This window comes from Chelmon rostratus, chromosome 8, assembly GCF_017976325.1.
Source record: "Chelmon rostratus isolate fCheRos1 chromosome 8, fCheRos1.pri, whole genome shotgun sequence".
Lineage (NCBI taxonomy): Eukaryota > Metazoa > Chordata > Actinopteri > Chaetodontiformes > Chaetodontidae > Chelmon > Chelmon rostratus.
Window position 1 is genome coordinate 1,321,444 of NC_055665.1, and position 24,118 is coordinate 1,345,561.

Genomic DNA, 24,118 nt, shown 5'->3' on the forward strand with positions numbered 1-24,118 from the left:
TATCTGTGGTATATTTCATGTTTTAATAAGTAATGTGAAATATAAAGCAGCCTGCTGGTCTGTGATTCGCTGCAGCTGTGCTCTCTTTCTGTTCTGAAAAGCGCCGTCAGTCAGTCATGTGACCGGCAGTTCGGAGCTGTCACTCACTCTTCTCCAGGGTCTTGTGGAGGTTGGTGAGGGTGTTGAACAGAATCTTGCCGTGCTTCCTGGGTAAAGATCGCCATGACAACGGCTTCTTGTCCTCTGACCTGAGATGTGAGAGGAGGCATCGGGTCATGCAGGTTGTTTCAGACGGACTGTGGACTGGACAGTGTGGCGGCGGACTCACTGAAAGATGGTGTTGGTGTCCAGGTCGACGCACACCACGTCGGTGGGGGGGTCGTACAGGTCGAAGTAGCTGGAGTGGACGCCCACGATGAAAGGCATCGGCGCCAGCAGCACTTCGGCCATCTGCAGCGGACACAGAGGGATGTATGGACAGAGCCAGCGCAGGGGGAAACTCATCTGGAGGGACACACAGAGACAGAGATCATCACACAGACCACATCAGCTGCAGCCAGCGTGTGTGTGTGTGTGTGTGTGTTAGTCTTACGGAGACCAGGGCCTCGGCGACGGAGGTGAGCACGTCGGGGCGGAGCGAGTGCAGCAGCAGTTTCTGTTCAGTGAGGACGGCGAGCAGCAGCGTGCAGGCGTTCTCTGGACCGAGGTTCTGCAGCAGCTTCAGGAAGCTTGCACCGCTGTCACACACACACATGCACAGACGTTTCATAAAGAATGAGGACAAGTGCAATCGTGTGTGTGTGTGTGTGTGTTATGAAGGTCTTTGTACAGAAAACTTTGTCAGCTGTTGGAGGTTATCTCATGTTCTTTACATCATGCATGATGAATATTTCTTAAACATATTCGACCACAATGTTCCTGATTTATGATCATAATGGATTTTTATATGATTTGTGCAGCAATTTAGTTTTCTGGATTCGGTAAAAGCAGATATTCCCAACGAGTTATTTGATCAATAAGCATGTCTTTCAAGTAAACAGACTGCAGCTCGCCTGATATTGGTATCAGGATATAAAATTAAATATACTGTGATAACAGACACAAAGCAAATGTCCTCTTTACAAATTTAAGAATAAAAAACATACAAATAATAATGGTAATAATATGTGGAGAAAAAAATAGATAAAAGAAGTTATTAAGAGATTATTAAATTCTAATAAAAATAAATAATAAATAATCACTTGCATTGAGGGTGAATTAAAGCCATGATGTCAGTTTTCATCTTTAAATCTAAAAATGTTTATTTTTGAGTTTTCACTCCTGTTGATGTCGTTCATATTCATTGTTTTATAATATTTAATGATTAAATATCTATCAATTATTTTGTTGCTGTTTTGTTTGATGAATATATTCAATCAGTTTGATCACAACATCAGTATCATTGTTTTAGTTAATCTGAGTACTCGTTGATGCTTTTGTTTTGAAGGTACTGGGCAGGTCAGGTGAACTGACATACATGGGGGGGGGCAGGCAGGACAATAGACTCATTTTTCCCTGCGTTAGATTCGTTCCCTTGGTGTCGCAGCAGCTGTTTGATTTTAGATTTAGTTGATTTTTGTTTTGCTTTTTATTATTTCGTCTGAGGACAAATCACCACTACAGTTTATTTACATTTACTTCAAATTCATATTTTATCCTCCAAATGTGAAGAAGCACCAAATCAAAGCGACCATTAATCAAAGCTCCTCTTCATCATCTGCTCTGCTTCCTGTGGACGGCGAGTGAATTCATGAGCGCTGAGCTGTTTGTTGAACTGACCTGAGTGGGAGCGGAGAGGAGACCGGCTGGCAGAGCAGCAGGTTATCATACGGAGAGAGCTGCAAGACACACACACACACGCACACGCACAGACACACACACGCACAGACACACACACAAACACACAAACACACAAACACACACAAACACACACGCACACAGACACAGACACGCACACACACACACACACACAAACACACACACAGACACACAAACACACACGCACAGACACACACACACACACGCACATACACACACACACACAGAGACACACACACAGAAACACACACACACACAGACACACAGACACACACAAACACACACGCACACAGACACAGACACGCACACACACACACGCACACACACACACAAACACACAAACACACACAAACACACACGCACACAGACACACACACACACACACGCACACAGACACACACACACACACACACGCACACACACACACACACACACACACACGCACACACGCACACACACACACACACACACACACACGCACACACACACACACACACACACACACACACACGCACAGACACACAAACACACTTATTAAAAGTAAATCAAAACACATTAAGAGCTCAATTGTCACCAGCGGTGCTTCATCATCATCATCCTCCTGCATGCAGAGTGAAATCACATCTGAAGCCGACAGATCATCAGTCAAATGATTTCTAATTGAAAGAACTGTGTTAATTATGTTTCTGCTAATTAAAAATGATCAACAGATGCTTCTGATCGGGCATTATTATCCAGTCGAGGTTGTGAGCAGATCACCACCTCCGACCTGTTGAAGGAGGAAGTGAAGGAATAACGTCAGAAAATTATTTCCCAGCTTCCTCTGCTCCTGTTTTTATAAACCTGACTTACATCATATGTCTATCTTCTGACCTTTATCTGAACCCACACACATCTGCTTAAAACTAGCATCCAGTGGTTTTAATGGGTCTTTTATAAGACAGGAAGTCAGAGGGTACTGAGAGACACGGTGTTGTTGAATGTAATTGTTATGGAAGCTGTCAGGGTCTATAACCTCTGACCTTTGACCTCTGTTGTTGTTGTTTGATGCAGGAAACATCAGGCTCATCTAACAGTGAAACCAGCATCCTCTCCTGAAAGACTTAAAGCCATTTAAACAGTTTTTTCTCAGCATACGTGGACTTTGTTGTGTCTTCCTGCCTGCAGGTTCATGCTTCATGGACCGGACATCACAGAGTGTTTACCTGAACGAGGATGCGAGGCCGCTGGGGGGAGGGAAACGGGACATTGTGCATGAAGCTGGAGATGTGTCTGCAGAGAGGAAACACATCGATCAATCTCTGTCCACTATTCAAAATAGTCAAAATCACATAAAACAACAAATGAATATGATCAATATTTGACAAATATTGTGTAAGTGTGTTATTGATCAGGATCTAAATATCATCTGACTGAAGCCTCCACTCAAACGAAGGCACTGCTCTAATTACCACTGATGAAAAATTCACACAGATTTTAAGAATTCGATCAAAATGACTGATGAAGTTCACGTTAAGGTCTTCCTTCGCCTCACGTTAAACCACGTTATGGTAAAAAATAATGGTGCACTGACTTCTCCAGCGGCAGGACGTGGGGTCCGGAGATGGAGTATCTGTAGACGAAGGTGAGGAACTTCTGGAAGACGGTGAAGAAGGGCCAGTGGGAGAGGACGCAGATGCTCTTCTTCACCTGCAGGCTGCGGTTGGTGATGGGCCGCCGGTCGACCACGCTGAGCAGCCCGAGTCTCACGCTCTGCCGCTCCGACAGCAGCTCCCTGGGGAAGGACTCGTAGAACTGGATGGCCGCTCCGTAAACCTGCAGGGGGGAGCAGGGAGTCACCTTCTGTCCTCACTGTTGTTACGTTGTGTTCAGTGTGTGCGTATGTGTGTGTGTTGCTGTCTCTCTGACCTTGTCCCCAGAGGCGGAGGTGAGGACAAAGGTGGAGAAGACGGGCAGCTGGTACTTGGTGTTCAGAGGCCAGCTCTCCACGGTGACCCCCATCGGCAGACAGAAGACCGGCACCGACTCCGGCAGAGGAAACGCCTCCTGGTCCTCCTCCGGGTACCGGCTGATCAGACCTGCAGCACAGCACAAGTTTAATACACATAATAACTACATCCCACCGATGGAAATACTTCCTAAACCCTTGTTTGTGCCACGACTGGCTGAAATCAAACCTGACTCGTTCCTGATAGCTGACAGAACATTTCCTGTTACTTAAATTCAAAGTCAGTCATCAAATGTGGGGAAATAACTAACGATCCAGATAAAAGGTCACTGACAAACAATATTTATAATATTCAAAATTTAAAACCAAAAACATAAAACTAATCAAAAGATTTACTTGATAAAGATAGAGAGAAAAAATCAGAAAATGAAATTTCCTTGAAGGAATATTCCAGCATTTTTCCACCTGGGTCTTTATGTGGTCATGCTAACTGTGTTACTCTTCATCTCTGTCGTAGGGAACAGTTCGTGCAGAGGACTGATCAATACTCACTGGCCTTGTAGACCAGGGCGTTGGCTTTGGCCACAGCTCTCTTGTAGCACACATACAGAGCCGGACCCCACTGGGGACAAACACAAACACACAACTGTGATAAACAGATCTGCAGAGACCCCCATTTTTTAATATTAGTATATTAAAGTAGATTTCCTTGAAACAAAAAGTGTTCCTAATATTTTTAAAAGAGTATTCAGAGGAAAAAACATAAATTCAGATGTCAATTTATCTCTCACACACCTGACAGGAGAATCTGGCCTTTATTTGAGAGAGGCTACCATTTCATCTTGTTTCATCTTAAACACATCACATAAAGCAGCCAGCTAATTTTCTTATGATGAAGCTGACAAGCTTCTATTTAGTATTTCTCCCTTTAAGTCATTTTAAATAGCTGTTTGGATCTACTTCCCTGAAAGACATTTATTATGAAACATCTGCAGGAAGTGAGTTGGGTCTCATTTACAGCAGCTTCACAAACAGCAGAACGGTGAGTTCAACTCAACTCTGTTGATGTGTTTGTGGAAAAATGTTCATCATGCTGAGCAATAATTCTGCTTTACTATCTCAGTCCTTACAGCACTGGTACCAATACTTTCTTACAACAACAAATGATGACAAATCCACCACTGACCCCCCCCTCAAACCTCCCGCTGCTCACCATGCCGGTGTTGAGGTTCTTGTCGACGCGGCAGAAGGTGTGTGGGGCGACCTCTCCTTTGCTGGGCAGCAGCAGGGCGATGTCGGTGACGCCCAGCGTGTGGAGGCCCTGCGAGTCCAGAGCCCGCCGGTACGTCAGGAACACCCGGTGGGCCGTCGGGGCGCCGCCGGAGCTCAGGCTGGCCGAGCGGCTGTAGGGCGTCGTCTCGATGACGTACCAGCCCTGCTTCAGCTGCTCCTTCCCCTCATACAGAACCCTGCGGGGACAGTTTGTGAAAGCATTTTAACTGCTGCCGCGTCAACATGCTGATGACGTCATAGTCCTGATGATGACAACTGGTTAACCACTGAAGGGATTTATAAAGCAACAAAGCTCCGTGAGGCCGTACACTGTGGTGCTTTGAGCTAAATGCTAACATCAGGGTGCTAACGCGCCAACAATGACAATGTTAACATTAAAATACTAAATACAAAGAACAGCTGAGGCTGACAGGAACATCAGAGGACCATCAAAGTTAGAACAATTCATCTTGAGGGGAAAACGAACGTCTGATGCAAATTTCATGACCGGCCATCCAACATTTGTTGAGATATTTCAGTCTGGACCAAAGAGGTCGACTGACTGACCGACGTCTATCATTTATGCCTCTGATGCAGCTACAGAAGTGGACCGCCTATGTGATGGAGACAAACAAATCTTTAGCATCTGAGCTGCAGCTTCTTGTTATTTATCGACCAACACACAAATACACAAAAAGCTGATTTTTCAGACTCGGTCGAGCATCAAGTTTCCAGTTTGTTTGGAATAAAGAAGATGAAGAAGAAGATATTTTCTTTTCTGGATGCAGAAAGAAGGAAAGGCAGAAGAAAGAGATTCCTGTCGTGTTTATTCAGCTGCTCACAAACACAAAAACTTTGAACTCATCAAATATTTTGATGGTCGCCGAATCGTTGCAGTTATTTGTCATCCATTCTCCCTCTTCTTCTGCTCTCATGTAGGATTACTGTCTGTCTTTTATTCTTTTGTTTTTCTCACTTCATGCTTCACTTTGTCTTTGCTGGTCATACCGCTGATCACCTGCAGAGGGCGTTGCTGTGCTGGGATACGCAGACATGCAGAGTGTTGTTTACATGTGCTCCCACATCCACTGAACATCACTTGGTGAAGTGTAGTTTGAGAAACTCTCTGACAGCTGAAAGGGTTTGAGGTCACTTCCAAGACTTTAGTTTAAGTTCTCGCTCATCATCAAACAGCTGTGACATCACAGAGCCGCCCACTCAGCGTCAGCGCTGATCTGCTGAGCGTTTCTGCAGGTTTGTTTCGGCAGGCCGACCTGCGGGGGGGAAATCACATCCCTCTGCAGCTTTAATGCACTCAGCGCCGATCTGTCAGGATACGACCTGACAGCAGCACAACGCACACGATCAGACAGAAGAAACGCCATCAGACGGCCGAGATGTTTGAGGTTCTGAGAGTCTGCATGTACTGCAGCGCTCTTCACAACCCCAGTTTTAACTGCACTTATTTAAAAGGTTTCAGGTTTGACATGCATGCAGCCCCACACATACACTGTGGGACGATCTCAAAAATCAGCGTTTTGTGATGGGAGTTTAGTCTAAACAACCATCAGACTCGACCCGTTCTCCACCAGCTCGCTGCTCGTCAGCTGCAGCTAAAATGACAGAAAACACGATGTAATCTGATGTCTGATGGAGGATTAGCCTCATTATCCCCGAACACGAGTGTAATCCAGAGGAGTTCAATAGCTGATAGCTGAAGAAACAATAGAGAAGAGTGTGTGTGATGGTGATGAGAGTCCAGAACAACACACAGCCTGCCCACCACTGCATTACATAATCGTCTGTATTACATAAGCTCAAGATTTAATATTCATCACATGAACTAAATGCACTGGATATGAGAGTGGTACTGTCTAAATAATGGCTTCTATTCATTTCAAATTAAAAAAGAGCAGCATAATTTACAGAGCAACATGCAGCACATGTTCATTATTAATTACAACAACTCCATAAGTCCACTCAGAGTGCCACAGGCACAGCGGTAACCCCGTTTCTCCTCTCTGACATCATGACTTCTGCAGCCGGCAGTGACTGTGCAGCCAGCGACGGGCAGATTATTCTCAGAGCATCGCATCATCGTTACAACACAAGCCAAAGTTAAAGCCTTAATGTCACTGACAGATAGTGAGGCTCCAGTGTCTGCAGAGTTCAGTCCTGCAGTGTGTGAAACTGTGCAAACACAGTTTCCATCTGAAACTATCCAGCACTGCAGCGATTAGCCCGATAATCAACCAGCATCTGTTTTCAAACAAAAATACCAAATTAATTAGATGATTCCAGCACATTCAGAGCAAAATCTGCTGCTTTTCCTTGTTTTAACATCATAGTAAATTGAACATCTTTAGGTTTTAGACTGCCGGTCGGATAAAACAGGACATTTGCTAATATTAAATTGGGCTACAGACTGAAACAGGCATTTCTCTCAGCTCTCTGATGTTTTTTAGACCAAAAGATGAATCGGTTCATTGAGGAAATACTTGGCAAATTAGTCGATCATGAATGAATTGTTAGTTGCAGCCTAAAAATAACATCAGGTAAAAAAACAAACCTGTGAATGTGAATAAAACATGTTTTTGTGTCTTTGGCAGCTTAAAAAACATTGAATTGCAGCCTGGATGGAGCTAAAGGGAACCATCATCATTAATGTGACTTCACATGCTGAAGAGATAAAGCCATCTGCTCCATGAATCTCCTGCCTGTGTGTGGATGGACGGTAAAACAGTAAAGACGATCACATTTAGAGGCAACTGAAGGCTGAATGATTGGCAGTCTGACACTATATCTACTAAATTTGGGTTTAATTACCTTTAACGACAGACCTTTGCTGATGTGTGGCGTCCATGTTTGTTTACTTTTCAGGCCCGTCTATGTTATTTAGCAGCGAGTCGGATATATAAAAAAATCTGAGTCACACAGTCATAATTACAAGTGGATGAAACTGGTTATTACGGTAACTCCTGTGTGAGATGAACGCAGCATTATCCTGCGTACGGTGGCCCTTTCAGGACATCTCAGCTCGTCTTCTACTGTAGCTTCATCGTGTTAACATGCACGCAGTGAGCAGGCTGACTACACTCATCAGGTCTCCTCTGAACTGGACGTTCAGACCAACCACACAGAGCTGGAGTGTTTTAGGCGCTGCTGAGTTGGCTAAATATGATCCAGGAAGTCCGGTCTGAGTAACAGATTCATGAGTTTTAAGGTTCATTGGAGGCTAAAATTTATAATATATCAGTGGAATAATGTGTATGTATGTGACTGTGAGAACACCACACTGTGTTGTGGGTTTGCAGCTCCACTGCCTCATGAAATGAATGCGGGGGCTGTGTTTATATGTTCCGTTGTGTGCCTGAACGCATCCTCGGACGAGGTGCTGAATGAAAAATGAGCCGAACGGCCCGGCAGCCAGCCTCGTCCCACCCGTCAGCTTCCCGTTTCTGCTCTCAGACCGAGCAGATGAAAGTGCGACTCACCCCAGGTCCAGGATGGGCGGCTTGTCTCGCCCTCGCCGGTAGCACAGGTACAGGTGCGGGTTGTTGATGAGGCCGGCGCTCAGCTCGGCCGAGTGTCCGCCCAGCGTCCTTTCGATGCAGGTGAAGCCCTCCGGCACGTCCTCCCCGAGCCCCCGCGCGATCACGGCCAGATCCGTCACCGACTCCACGGCTCGGCCCGACGAAGACGAGGAGGAGGAGGAGTTGGCGGAGGTCTTGCCATCCTCGTCCAGGGGCCTCCAGGGCCCGGCAGGGTCGAGACCCGCCACTACAAAGTAGTCCACCAGCTGGGGACATTTCTCCTCTGTCATGCCGCCTGTCTGCCCTCCACTGCAGAGGAAGAGAGAGAGTCTGGGTTATTATCTGAAGGTCACATGTTGGAGAATTTAAACGCTTTTCTGGATTTATGATTGTAGATTATAAAAAGCAGACAGGCTTCAGACGGCCGAGTGTGTGATTTTGCTGTTAACATTTAGTAAAATCAGCACCTCCTGCAACATATTTCTCTCCGGCTGTGACAGAATTTGGTAACAGCCGACCACAACCTGCAGGGTCTCGTGGCCGATGGAGCCAGTCGAGCTCGACTTTTACTGTAGAAGGTCAACGCGTCAGTAATGAAGCTCGCTGTGAAGCTCATTAATCAACCTGCTGTTTTCTACACGGCAAATTGTGCTTCAATGCAATCATTTTCAGATGATAAGATTAAGAATTATAGCAGGACACCCTCCCTCCAAAATAAGACATTATATCATGATAAATATTCAGGGTCTTTTCTTTTATCAGGATGTTTCAGCCAAAACATCGAGGCAGGAAAGGAAACGAAGCTGAGCCACGAGCAGGAAATTCAGCTTTAGAGCTACAACTGCACAGAAACATCACGTTGCTTGCGTCTGTCTTGTACTTTGTCAGTACTGCTGAAAAACTTCATGCGGTGAGACTGAATGAGAAGGACGAGAGACGCTGAAGTAACGGACTGAAAGTGCTTTCCAACACATGTCGCATTCACCCAGTCATGAACACGCTGTGACACAGCATCACGAGCACTTCTGCGTTCGGTAGGACGCTTCGACATGCGGAGCGGAGGCGCCGGGCATCGAACCGCTGATCAGCTGATCGGTGGACGACCCGCTCTGCCTCCTGAGCCACAGCTGCTCCCGATTCTTCAAATTTTACTTTCACAATATATATGGATATAAAAAGGATTATTGTGCAGCATTCTGTTTTAGTTTGGCCTTGTGTCATAAATCCAGCGCACCCCCCACCTGTGCAGCTGCACTGGCGGGGGGGGCGCTGGACACTGACTGAGTGAGAGGAAACTCAGGTCGAACTGAACAGAAAGATGCAGTGAAGAGAATCATCACTTGCTCTCATTCTTATTAACGCTGCTGTCAACCTTAAAACCGGCCGTGGCGATCCTGCGTTTGCTTAACGGTGCCGATAAAGTTCATTTGAATTTGAGAAAGAAATCACAGAGCGAGAAACGAGACAGGGACAGACCGGTCTTGGTGGCGCTGACTTACAAAATCAATACGTGATTAAACTGACTCGCAGAGGACATGGTGGGGGGTGTGTGTGTGGTGTATAGAGTGAGCAGTGAGCAGTGTGTGTGTGTGTGTGTATACAGTGAGCAATGTTGTGTGTGTGTGTGTGTGTGTGTGTGTGTGGTGCATACAGTGAGCAGTGTGTGTGTGTGTGTGTGTGTGTGTGTGTGTGTGTGTGGTGCATACAGTGAGCAGTGTGTGTGTGTGTGTGTGTGTGTGTGTGTGTGTGTATACAGTGAGCAGTGTGTGTGTGTGTGTGTGTGTGGTGCATACAGTGAGCAGTGTGTGTGTGTGTGTATACAGTGAGCAGTGTGTGTGTGTGTGTGTGTGTGTGTGTGTGTGTACAGTGAGCAATGTTGTGTGTGTGTGTGTGTGTGGTGCATACAGTGAGCAGTGTGTGTGTGTGTGTGTGTGTGTGGTGCATACAGTGAGCAGTGTGTGTGTGTGTGTGTGTGTGTATACAGTGAGCAATGTTGTGTGTGTGTGTGTATACAGTGAGCAGTATGTGTGTGTGTGTGTGTGGTGCATACAGTGAGCAGTGTGTGTGTGTGTGAGCAGTGTGTGTGTGGTGCATACAGTGAGCAGTGTGTGTGTGTGTGAGCAGTGTGTGTGTGGTGCATACAGTGAGCAGTGTGTGTGTGTGTGTGTGTGTGTGTGTGTGTGTGTTTGAGCAGTGTGTGTGTGTGTGTGTGTGTGTTTGAGCAGTGTGTGTGTGTGTGTGTGTGAGCAGTGTGTGATAAAACAGGCTGTGCAGTGATGCTGTGAGATGCTGAAAGCGCTCTCTTATGTAACGGTGAATGTCTCTCGCCCTCTCTCGCCCTCTCTCGCCCTCCATCCTCTGACCTCGGAGGCTGAAGTCAAACAGAGAACAGAGAACAGAGGAGACTGTGAGTCATCAGAACGTCAGATTTTAGGAACAACGTGTCCTTCATGTTATTCATTGATATATCTGTGTATCTATAACGAGGAATTAATAAAACTTCCATATTAAACGATGACCTGCAGAGCTTCTAAAGCAACATTTGGTGCCCTGATGCCTCTTTGAGCAGGATGATGTCATCTGCTGAAGAATAAACACGTTTTATTATCTAACGTTAAAATCTCGTTAGCTTCGACTTTGCTCGTGTCACAGATGTCTCTATATTATTATTTTATGGGGTTTTATTAGAACTAAATTGTCGTTACATATTTAAATTGTGCTTCTTTTATTATCATCATTTAATATTTTTATAGACACTTCAACATATTTTGCACGTTTATCTGTTTTAAAGAGATTTTCTGACTGTTAACCAATGAGCTCTGCCGTTTGTCCCTCCATCCACCCTGACCCCCCCCCCCCCCCCCTCTGTGCACTTCCTCCTTTGCTCCGTCACTTGAACAGAAATGTGTTTTTTTTTTTTTTTTTGGGGGGGGGGGGGGGGGTGTTTGCAGAAACAGCAACTAGAACAAAACTTTATAAAAAAGATTTAAATCAGGAACCATCACAGATCAGAAATCTGACCAGACATTCGATGTCATCTCTTCGATCCTCTGACACGTTTCAGTGAACAGCACTGAGATCAATACGCAGCTGATCGCCAGCCAACAGACTCTCAGTCACCTTTTTAACAACTCACTTCAACAGATTTCTGCCATTATCGAGCCGAACCAGAGAATCTGGTCGATCCGAAACCCTTCAACCAATCCAAAAACGCTGCAGTGAATTAATTAATTCAGATGAATACGACCCTGAAAGTCACATGTTTGTTCAGTTTGATGCAGCTCCGTCCGCTCTGTGTCCAACTGTCCACACAGACACAAAGTCTTCCTGAAACCAGCCCCCACAGCGAAGGGTCCGGGTTAACGCGTCTTTATACCGGCTCACTCGTGGTCTCTGAGTCTCTGAGCGGACAGCTGGACAGGATGTTTCCATGGACGTCCTTCATGTGTTAACAACTGTGTTCACTTCTGTCTTCATCCACTAATCTCTGCACTTCCTGTCTCTGCTGTCTCAGATTACAGCTGAGTGATCCCTGCAGCTCACACACGATCATTCACAACGTCCACAGAAACTTCATGCACTTCTCCATCCGTCCCTCCATCCATCCATCCCTCCCTCCATCTGTCCCTCCATCCGTCCATCCATCCCTCCATCCGTCCCTCATCCGTCCATCTATCCCTCATCCGTCCCTCCATCCGTCCCTCCCTCCTTCCATCCCTCCATCTGTCCATCCCTCCATCCGTCCCTCCATCCCTCCATCCATCCGTCCCTTCATCCCTCCATCTATCGCTCCATCCATTGCTCCATCCCTCCATCCATCTATCGCTCCATCTGTCCCTCCATCCAACCATCCGTCCCTCCATCCATCCATCCCTCCATCCGTCCCTCCCTCCATCCGTCCCTTCATCCCTCCATCTATCGCTCCATCCATCCCTCCATCCCACCATCCGTCCCTCCATCCATCCAACCCTCCATCCGTCCCTCATCCATCCGTCCCTCCATCCCTCCCTCCATCTGTCCCTCCATCCATCCATCCCTCCATCCATCCATCCATCCCTCCCTCCATCCATCCCTCCAATACCAAACCACGATGTGACTTATCAAACTGAATCCTCTCTTACAACAAAGCTGCAGCGATTTTCAGAAAACAACGAAAACTTGGCTTCCAAATATCTCAGAGCACAACGTGACTCATCGGATGTCTCAAAAAATCCAAAGTCCAAAAATATTCAGGTTGCTATGGCGACATGACTGGAGCGCAATCACTAAAGTAGAACAGAAATTCAGACAAAAGAGCAAATATTAGTGGTTCATCGTGACAGCCAATGAGGGAGCAGCAACAGCGCCGACGTTACCGAGCTAACGTGCTCTCTTCTTCGTTTGTCTGAACCAGCAGAGTCATAAAAAAAACACCTTTTACTTTGTAATTCATTCACTTTTTAGCTAAAAACAAGCCTTTATTCCAGCATTTGAAGTGTAATGACTTGTTCAAATTAAAAATGCAGCAGAATGATGTAAAGCCTTGTCCTCCAGCAGATGGCGTTGTTAAAATCTCCTGCATGCCCTATGGCGAGCTGAAGTTGTGACATCACTTCCTGTCTAGCCTCTGTCCTCCTCGCTTCTCTAACTCTGCAATCTCTCATTTAAAAATTCTGTCATCGTTCTTGATTAATGTGAGCAAATAACACGTTTGTTTGAAGAAGAAGCTCAAACTGAGTCAAGACAACACAGAGCGGCTAATGACAGGCAGGTATGAACAGGTGATGCAGCAGTGGAAAGATGGGGGGGGGGTCATACGGGGGAGTTCACAGCCAGATGAGACGGATGGATAAAACCTTTCATTTCCTTCCCTTTATTTCCTCCACTCGTCAGTGTCACCACAGGGCGAAAGTGAGAGACGCTAACAAGGACGGAGAGGAGAAGTGAAACGGACGCTGGGGTCAAAGGTCGGCTGGCAAACAGGAAGAAGACCTGCGGCCTGTTTCCTGTTCAGCGATGACTTCCTGGTGACACAGCAGCACACGTGACAACGCCGCGGCTCCATGAGGTGATGAAACAAACGCCACGTCTTTAACAACACACACAAATCTACCAACACGTCAGTACATCCACAGCAGTACTGTGTACTCTATATACTACTACAGTTCACTAAAAGTCAATGCATTGTGGGATATTTATGAAAAAGTCACGTACGTGCTGCTGCACGTAGCGGATGCAACATCCAGTTAGAATCTAAGGAACAGCAGCTGGGACGTACCATCATCCTCCTGAGGGGAGGTCAAACCCAAGTCCACCTTAATCCATCCAATACTTGTTAAAGTGTATTTACATGTTGTACTTATAAAAGATACTTTGCATCAGTAAAAGTACTCATCATGCATCATATTTATCATATAACTGCATTACAACTGTTGATTAATGTTTGTCTCACTTTAACACTGCAGCTGGTCAAGGTCGTGCTAATTTTAATTAAGTAATCAATGACTTTATACTCTGTTAAATTTACAATAATTCCCTCTGAGATGTCGTGAAGTAGAAGTATAAAGGAGCAGAAAATGGAAATACTCAAGTAGTAAGTACATGTAAAGTAAATGTACTCAGTCACGTGGCACCAGAGGCTTGTAAACGTGCTGAATATTAGCATCGCTCAAACTGAGATGATCTAATTTTAGTTCAGCTGATGCTTTTGACCAAAGTGACTAAAAACCAAAAAAAACTGGACGGTTCCTGAATCATCATCAGACCGAAAATAAGAAGGTGAAAGGTCAGCGCACACACACACACACACACACACACACACACACACACACACACACACACACACACACACACACACACACACACACACACACACGCGCACACACACGCGCGCGCACACACACGCGCACACACACACAGCGTTCGCTAAGCTACCAGTTAGTCCAAAACAAATGAAGCTTCCCTGCACTGAAGCCACACCCAGAGAGAGGAAACAAGCTGCAGCAACATGGAGAAGAGCTTTACTGCGTCCAAGCTGCTGTCAGCGATCAATCAAACTGTCAAAGCGATCAGCAGGTGAAAAATGCTGCTGATTAAACAACAAGCTGCTCTGCTGCTGCCAAAAAACAGGCGTGAGAGCTTCAGAGACGTTTGAGGAAACGCAGCTCGTGTAAACTCTGCTCGGCCAATAACAGGGCCGAGCTACTGAAAAGCTAAACTACCGCCGCGGCCGTGCTGCTGAGAAAAGCCGTTAAATTAGCAACGCCGCTACTTTTAGCGCTGCTTCTGCGCCTGGCATTCAGGTCATGGGTGAAACGAAGGGAGTCGACCGCTGAGCTGCAAAAGTAGCTGCGAATTTTTTAGCTGAAACAGCTGATTTCATCATAATCACTTCCCTTTTGAACGGCCCCTGTGCAACAATGGAAACCACACACACACACACACACACACACACACACACACACACACACACACAGGCCTCTAAATACATACTGGAAAGCCCAGAGAAATGCACCAGATTTCGTCACTGTAACCAGTCAGAACTCAGCAAACTGACGTGAAGCCGCGTTAAAGTCAGACTGACAGAGCACGAGACGGTTTGTTTCAGGTAATCTCACACTAACAAGTCATTTCCTTCTGAGTGTCAGTCAGCAGTCTGGTCGTTGTGGTGCGTTCAAGTGCAGCGTTCAGCGTTCGACACGAGATGACTCATCTGTCAGCGCTGTGAGAAAACTAGATCCTGTGCAGGGAATGAACTAAAGTCAAGTCAGGTTGGTTGGTTGGTTGTTCCACCGCTTCAGTCACAACTCCTCAAAAGGATCTCCATGACATTCACGGTCCCCAGAGGACGAATCCTAATGTCTCAGGTGACCCTCTGATTTCAGCTCCAGCCCCATCATGAGGTTCACATTTGTGGTTTTGAGTGAGACATCTCAACAGCTATTAGAAGGATTGTGATGAAACGTGGTTCAGACGTTCGTGTTCCCCTCAGGATGAACCGAAATAACTTTTCCAGCTAGTGCGTCCAACACTTCGCAACACCTGCAGAAATAATGACATTCCCATCAGCCTCAGCGGTGCCTTGTGTTGTGCTACTTCACAACTGTAGCGTGCTAACATGCTAAACTAAGATGATGACCATGGCAAACATTATACTTGCAAGCCAACATGTTAGCATGCTAACATTAGCATTTAGCTCAAAGCACTGCTGCCTCTGTTAGCCTGGATCAAACTGCAGCAAAGGTTCTGGATTCAGCCAAAATGTAGTTTTACTGTTTAATGTTTTTACTGTGTTTAATGTTTTTACTGTGTTTAATGTTTTTTTACTGTGTTTAATGTTTTTTTTTACTGTGTTTAATGTTTTTTTACTGTGTTTAATGTTTTACTGTGTTTAAGGTTTTTACTGTCTTTATTGTCTTTATTGTCGAGACAAAGACAGATTTTCTGCTCTGGGATGATAATAAAGTTTTACTTTGTCAGTATCTTAATACCAAAGCAAATATGTTGTAACAGATATTCTATACTTACACATCATGTGGATTTCAGCTGTGTTAATATAAATGTTTTCTGCAGGTAGTTTTGTTTATTCCGATGACACCTAAAGCCAAAGCAGAAGTACTGAAATAGTTTTCGGTTCAGCGAATCGTAGAAAAGAGGAAGTGAGACGGCCTGAGAGGAAGTCTTCCTCAAATCAAGCTGTTATTAAACTGAAGAGAGCTGCTGAAAGCTGCACCATCCCTCCGCTGTCAGCTTCTCTGCTGCTGAAACCTGCATAACTTCTCACTTTTCTCTACCTGCTTCAGTCTCAGCACAGTCAGCTGTCTGACAAGAGGACGGATGATCATGAAGATGAAGATGAGGTGGCTGACAGCACAGGAGACACACAGCTAACACTGCTGTGGCTGAGCTGCAGTTTCAGGTGGAAACGGACCGTTCAGGTGCAGCCGAACTGAAACTGTCAGCAGCCGCAGCTGCTTTCCGATCAGCTGACCAGAAAACCATCATGAAAACCATCAGCTGCAGCGTGAGAGGCCGTCTGCGACGAGGGATCAGTGGGGAACTATGCTGGGTCATACTGGGCTCTTTGTCATCGTCGAGCCTCTCAGTGTTAAAACCATCACAGCTCACGTCCATATTCAGGCCAGAATCTGTGACGAGGAGCAGCAGCTTTATTTTAAAGAACTGCAGCTGTTTAACAACAGAAACAGGAAGTGGTGCAGCAAAATTAATTCACACCTCCTGACGGAACTGGTGGTGCGAAGTGTCTGCAGCTTTTTGTCCACTGTTAGACCAATGAGAGCAGACTACATGTTAGAATCAGCTCTAACTAATCCAAATCAAGGCTGTCACAGTCCTACCTGAGGCCGTCAGTCTACCTGAGGCTGTCAGTCCCACCAGAGGCTGTCAGTCTACCTGAGGCTGTCAGTCCCACCAGAGGCTGTCACAGTCTACCTGAGGCTGTCACAGTCTACCAGAGGCTGTCAGTCCCACCAGAGGCTGTCAGTCCCACCAGAGGCTGTCAGTCTACCTGAGGCTGTCAGTCCCTCCAGAGGCTGTCACAGTCCTTCTGAGGCTGTCACAGTCCCACCAGAGGCTGTCAGTCCTACCTGAGGCTGTCACAGTCCACCTGAGGCTGTCACAGTCTACCTGAGGCTGTCACAGTCTTAAAGGTCTAGTTTTAACAGTGAGTTTGAAAAGCTGCCACAGGAAGTCGGCGATGCTGCGAGGGAGAAAAACACGTCTTTCAGTTTTCAGATTCTCATCCGGTGAGAAGAGCAGCCGAGGAAGACGATGGTACGAGAAGAGATGTTAAACTAACAGGAGGAGGTGACATCACCACCACAAAACACACACCAGCGATGTGTGTGTGTGTGTGTGTGTGTGTGTGTGTGTGTCAGAGTTGTGTGAGAGTGTGTGTGTGGTTGTGAGCTGGTACGGGGGTCGCGGATCACAACGAACTCTTTGTCTCGTCTTGTTGTCACGGCAACACATCAACATCTCGTACAGCGGCGACTGACTTCACCTGCCAACACGTTCAATGAGCACATTATACATGACATCACCACACCACAGATCACATGATCAATTCCCACTGACGGTGGACACAAAAACAGAAACACCTGCACAAGGTCATGTGACCGACCAAGCGGAAAGTACATGGTTTCAACTTAACTGATCAGTATGTTGGTAATGGATGAATTGATTTAATAACCAAAGGGAGAACGATTCCACAGAAATCACACTGCAGATTTATTAGTATTATTATTAATAGATCTCTGTCTTCTTTAAGACGATCGTCCATATCTTCAAAGCTGCAGCTATAAAACGAGACCAGGACAAGACGCAGCAAGAGCAGCAGAGACGCCGCAGCCTGACCTGGAAACCTACAAACAGCCAGTCACAGCGCAGTGAGAGATAAACACCAGAGCTCAGTCTGGACTTGACAGCAAAACCACCAACTGCTCTGAGAGTCAAAAACCTTCAACCTGTGTAGCGTCTGTCATTAGAGAAACCTCTCTTCTTCTACACGTGAGTTATCACAGAGCAGCTGAGGAAACCCGGTCGAGTCCGTCACTGACGTCACGTCTGAGCCTTCCTCTTCGGCTGCTTTCGCTTTAGGTAACGAGGCGACACGCCGAGGGAGATTCCGGTGGTGGATTCGGTCCAGCGACGAACACTGATGTTATTCATCGGCTCGTCTGGATCACGTGCGAGCGGAGGCAGAGGAGGAGGCAGCAGCACATGAAACGAGTGTGTGCAGGTCCTGTCTTACCTATTAACCCCTCCTTTACCCAATAAACACGTTCAATTATAAAACATGTCATCCTTCATCATCATATTTAACAGACAGCCCCTCAAACATTCAGCTACTACACTCATTTAAATCATGATAACTGCATGAATGAAACGCTGCGTCTTCAGGTCTGCAGTGGACGGGGTTAACCGTCCTCAGACGGCGTCTGGAGGGCCGGGGGCCTCGGTGCAGAAACGCTAACATCACCCTCTGCTATTTAAAGCCTCCTCGGTGAGCTCGGCCCACTGGGACAGTCTGGAGCTCTGCTGATCTCTGCACTCAGACTGAGACCGGGCTCTGCAGTAAACAGCAGCTATCATCCAGGACGGAGCTGGATTATTACAGACACAGAGAGCGGCGCTGAAAGTGGAGGAGCTGAAGCAGACGCCTGGAGGAGATTTAAATATCTGGAGGCTAAATTTAGTCCGTGCACAGAGCGGCGGCAGCATCGGGAGGACCGAGAGGACGCGCGGCCGGTTTCCAAAATTAATTCACACGTGACGAAGCTGCGTCCCGGACGTAAACAACAACCGGAGGAATAAACAGACACAGACAGGAAGCTCTGCTCTGTTTAACATGTTCTAACTGTCAGTCTGATGGGAGCTCTTCAAACACGCCTGCATTTATAATTAAACCGTCCTCGTGAGCTGGATCCTCAGACATATGATTTCAGTCCAAAGCGGTGGACTGACACTGACGTCATTCTCCCCTCCAGCCTGCTGACGGGAGGCGGCTGGAGCTAAAGGAAGCTGCTGATGCTGCTGAACAAACATCAAATGTCCCTTTATTACAAAGTCCTAAAGAAAGCAAGAGAAGTCCATATGACAGAGGCGTTAAAGGATAACTTTGGTTTTTTACAACCTGGACCTTATTTGTAGCATTAAATACGACCATTTCCTCCCCCAGACAACTTTGGTGGCATTTGGAGTCGTTTTGAAGAAATTAGCCCCAGAGGAGCGGCGCGTATATGCTGATGATATGCTGGTGCTATTCCCCTCTGAGCCGGCGGTCGGCTAGTTTAGCTGTAGTTTGGCAAAGCTGTGGTTCGTTATTGCGTATTCGTAGCCGACCGCCGGCTCAGAGGGGAATAGCACCAGCATATCATAACTAAATATTGGAATATGAACGAGTTTCTGCAGATTATGCGTTATATAGAGGCTGCGCATGGATGCCCTGAGTACTCGCATTATACGGATATACGCGCCGCTCCTCTGGGGCTAATTTCTTCAAAACGACTCCAAATGCCACCAAAGTTGTCTGGGGGAGTAAATGGTCGTATTTAATGCTACAAATAAGGTCCAGGTTGTAAAAACCAAAGTTATCCTTTAAAGCCGATGAGTGAGTCAGAGTCTGTCAGAGGAAACATCATCTGTGTCTGTGTTCAAACATTATACAGCTCATATAGAACCTGGAGACGAGAGGACACGAGAGGAGACAGGAGACAGTGAGTCAGGGATGACGCTGCAGAGGGGACATCCTGAAACTGGATCCCAGCACATAAACCCTGTGTGTGTGTGTGTGTGTGTGTGTGTGTGTGTGTGTGTGTGTGTGTGTGTGTGTGTGAGAGGACGCAGGTCAAGGTGGCCTGAGGAGGTTTGCGAGATCAGCAATAAGCTGGAGGAAACATTCAGATGCTGTACTAAAGTAAAAGTACTAAAACACACAGTGAAAATACTCGACTGAAGTAAAGTGTGTAAGTAAAATCCCCTCTGTGACGGTTAAATATGAATCTTTACAATATTCAAATAATTCAAAGAAAAAACTGTGAAGCTCGAACCATGAAATGTTTACGCTGAGTAAATAAAAAACTGAACTGAACGGCGCTGATTGGCCTGAAAACATGAAAACATGCGACCGAAGCCGCCGGCTTCACAGCTGACCGACAGATTTCTGCAGCGTTTGATGGGAGAGAGGAAGAAAACCCCGAGCTGCAGCCTGTCACAGATGGAGGACGAGGACGGAGGCCGGCGGCCGGCCAACATGGCTGAGGGCTACTGAGCAGCACGCACACACACTCACACAAACACAAACATATATATACACACACACACATATATATATATACACACACACACACACACACACGCACACACACATATATATACACACACACACGCACACACACACGCATAAGTATATATACACACACACACACACACCACACGCACACAGACACACACACACATTTACCAGTCATCTAACAAGGTCAAAAACAGTCCATTCATATTCCTACATCACCAACAACATGAGCAGCGGACAGTGGACAGGTCGGAGGTCAGAGGTCAGAGGTCAGAGGAGCCGAAGCTTCTTCACAGCTGAACATTTCTTTCACGCTCAGTTTCATGAGCAGCTGTTTTCATTCATTTAATGATTGAAGCTTTTTTAAACGTGAAACCAAATATTTGTGAGGCGTTTTTAAAGGTTTACGTCTTCGAGCTGAGCGCCACAGACAGGAAGTCAGACGGCACTGAGGGACGGACCAGCACGCTGTAGGAAAACACAGACTCACACCTGATTTGATCTTTGAAAAATGAGATTATTTGTGATTCAGAGTAAAAACTTCTAACAATGTGACGGAAACTGAAAACTCTGCAGCTTCACGCCCTTCAGGAAAAATTCATGACATCATGTGAGACGGTCCTGAAGGGTGTGCTGAGGTCTTCAGACGGTCTGAGGACACGGCCCGCGAACGTTGCGTAATCTCCCGAAAACACGAGTCAGTGAAGGCAGCGCAGCAGGAATGCAGAGGAGCAGGTCTGCACAGAGCGGAGACGTGCAGGCCGGACGAACGGGAACCGCGTCTCTCCCGGGGCACGCTGGGACACGCCGCAGCCCCCCGAACGGGACCATCTGGTCCAGACGGTGGATGGATAGATTCTTCATGACCCCTGTAGAACTGAAGGTGGCGCTGAGGGTGCAGGAGCGTCATGATGGAGGCCAAAGTACTAAAACCAGAGCTGGAAGAAGTATTCAGAGCCACCGCTTTAGAAAAAGTACTGAGAAAATACTCCAAGACAAGTAGAAGTCCTGCATTCAAGTAAGAAAGTGAAAGTATGTGTTCAGCAGAATGTACTCGAAGTATCAAAGTAAAAGTACTCACAGTGCAGTAAAATGTCCAAACATCTTCATCAATAAAGGAACCGACTGAAGTACCTGAACCTGATCGAGCAAATCATGTTTTACTTGTTGATGCACCCCAGCATGAAAAACCAGGTCTTTCATGATCCATGTCCAGGGTCCAGGTTTCTGATGGTCTGAAGTCACTTTGTTCTGGACCATCACAGACCTGGATCAGGTGTTCAGAGGCCACACATGTGAACACACTCAGTTCAGCTGCCTTCAAACAGTGCAGGTGATCCCGGAGAGCAGCTGAGACTCAGCAGAGGAGACAGACCGGACATGTTGGTCCAAAGAGGACGAAGAGGACGAAGAGGACAGACGTTCTTCTGTGGACGGAGATCTTTTCAAAAAGGTCCAGGAAGTCGGCGTCCGTCAGAGAAAACCTGCTCGTCTCCGTCTCACGTTACTGTGGACTGAGCATCTGTCGGGTTCTGGACTGCTGGTCGGACAAAAGAAGACGTTTGTCTCTTTGCTTTAATGACGTTTGATAGATACAGAACGAGCTCCTGAAGGTGCTTCAGAGCTCAGTCTCCACCTTCCAAACAGAAGCGTCCAATGAGAAGCTGCTCCGGAGCTTCTCATTGGACGGAGCGGCTCGGTCAAACTGCTCCTGATCGATATCAGACCTGAACGCTTCCTGTGGACGCGCGTCTCCTCCAGCCAGGTGAGGACAAACCTCCCTCTGAGGGGAAACCCAAACAGCAAACTCGTCTTCTCCTCTTCGTTCTGCAGTCTTCACTCTGCAGCGACACATTCTTTACAAGAGGCGACACGTCTGTCAGAGTTATCTCAGGTATTCTGGCGCCGTCCGCCGGCACAGGTACGACTCTGTTCACCTGCGGAGAGCGTGACGTCCTGTTCACCTGTGGATGGCGAACCAACCAGCTTCCATCTGTCTTCACTCTGAACCACAGAGAAGTTCAGCCACCGTAAGATTCACAGGGACCAATCCGGAGCAAGCTGAGAGTCACAAGAACGAAACGTGCTCATAGGACGGATTTTTGAAGGTGAGTCCAAAAGCTCTGTGCTGCACTGACAGACGTCCACGTCTTCATCATCGTCATCATCGTCGCTGTCGGTGGCAGTAAGTCACACAAAAGCAAATATTCAAGACTGAGACTTCAAGTCTCGAGTCGAGTCGAGTCCCAGCTGGAAGCCAAGTCATCCTCGGCTCAAGTCCAGGTTTTTAATTCAAACGGACAAAGACGAGTCCTTCAGCCGAGTCTCAAGTCACGAGCACCAAGTCCAAGACGAGTCCTTTATCAGTGTCAGTCGAACAAGTCTGAGCGCCGCTGCTGCTGAAAGCGTCTCGTGATGTTCGACGTGTCAAAGCCGCCGACGCCTCCCGATGTTCAGAGGCCTCAGGAGGAAACATCCCATAATTCATGGAGGCGAGCGGCGTCGCCACGTTCACCACTGACGATGAACACGAGAGCAGAGGAAGAAGTACTGAGAAGTACTCACATCCTTTACCACCACGTACAAATACTCTGCTACAAGTTAATGTCCTGCAGTCAAACTGCCAAAGAACTACCATCAAAATACAAAAGTACAAGAAGTAAAAGTACTCTTCATGCAGAAAATACATGACTGATTATAATTACTGATGTATGAATGTTAACGCTGCAGCTCGCAGGTGGAGCTCATGATCATGAATTTATACGCTGCTGGGCAGATCAATAAAGTTTTATCTTGATCTGTAAATCTACACGTGATGGAGTAAAAGTACAATATATGCCTCAGAGATGGAGTGACGAAGAAGTACAAGTACTCGAAAACTGTAACGCGGTGCAGTACAGGAGGATGTGAGAGACCGTTTCCTCTTTCACATGTAAACTGGACGCCTGCTCGGCGTCCGCAGATGAAGGCTGACGCCGAGTTCACTGTGAGAACATCAATATATCATCATCATCATCATCACCACCATCATCATCATCACCATCATCATCATCATCACCACGCAGGCTGAGAGGAAAACTGCTCACACCAGACGCTTCAACACAGATCAGCTGAGCAGCTTTCCTTCTCACTGAACCACCACAAATCAATCAATCAATCAATCAATCGATCAGTTTCACAGCAACACAGAGAGAAACAAGAGTAAAGACACGACAGCGTGTTGCTCGAGGAAACTTCAACACGCAGCCGAAGATCGAACCAGCAACCACAGACAGGCAGAGAGACAACCAGAGAGACAACCAGAGAGACAGGCAGAGAGACAGACAGAGAGACAGGCAGAGAGACAGACAGGCGGGGGGGCAGACAGGGAGACAGGCAGAGAGACAGACAGAGAGACAGGCAGAGAGACAACCAGAGAGACAGGCAGAGAGACAGGCAGAGAGACAACCAGAGAGACAGGCAGGCGGGGAGACAGACAGAGAGACAGACAGAGAGACAGTCAGGGAGACAGACCCTACTCTGAAGCAGCACAGTGTGCAGGACTCCACTGAAGCTGATGGAGCTGATGAAGCTGATGAAGCTGATGGATCTGATGGGGCTGATGGGGCTGATGGGGCTGATGAAGCTGATGAAGCTGATGGATCTGATGGGGCTGATGGGGCTGATGGATCTGATGGATCTGATGGGGCTGATGAAGCTGATGAAGCTGATGGGGCT

General features: G+C 46.8%; 1 protein-coding gene across 3 annotated transcripts in view; it reads right to left on the reverse strand.

Moving 5' to 3' along the window:
• The window catches only part of LOC121609862 (DENN domain-containing protein 4B-like), a 40,580-nt gene that overhangs the window by 15,363 nt on the left and 1,099 nt on the right, over positions 1-24,118 (reverse strand). Inside the window, exons 1-11 of one of the 3 annotated variants that reach the window (XM_041941582.1) lie at positions 23,915-23,953; positions 8,572-8,919; positions 5,019-5,274; positions 4,358-4,427; positions 3,766-3,935; positions 3,431-3,672; positions 3,063-3,129; positions 1,819-1,877; positions 593-737; positions 329-504; positions 148-248 (exon numbers count right to left, since the gene is read on the reverse strand). In XM_041941582.1, coding sequence (XP_041797516.1) covers positions 148-248; positions 329-504; positions 593-737; positions 1,819-1,877; positions 3,063-3,129; positions 3,431-3,672; positions 3,766-3,935; positions 4,358-4,427; positions 5,019-5,274; positions 8,572-8,900 — 1,615 coding nt within the window. In that variant the 5' untranslated portion in view covers positions 8,901-8,919; positions 23,915-23,953. Of the gene's footprint in view, positions 1-147; positions 249-328; positions 505-592; positions 738-1,818; positions 1,878-3,062; positions 3,130-3,430; positions 3,673-3,765; positions 3,936-4,357; positions 4,428-5,018; positions 5,275-8,571; positions 8,920-15,081; positions 15,275-23,914; positions 23,954-24,118 lie in introns of those variants that run through there. The other 2 variants (XM_041941581.1, XM_041941580.1) reach the window with 2 other exon arrangements.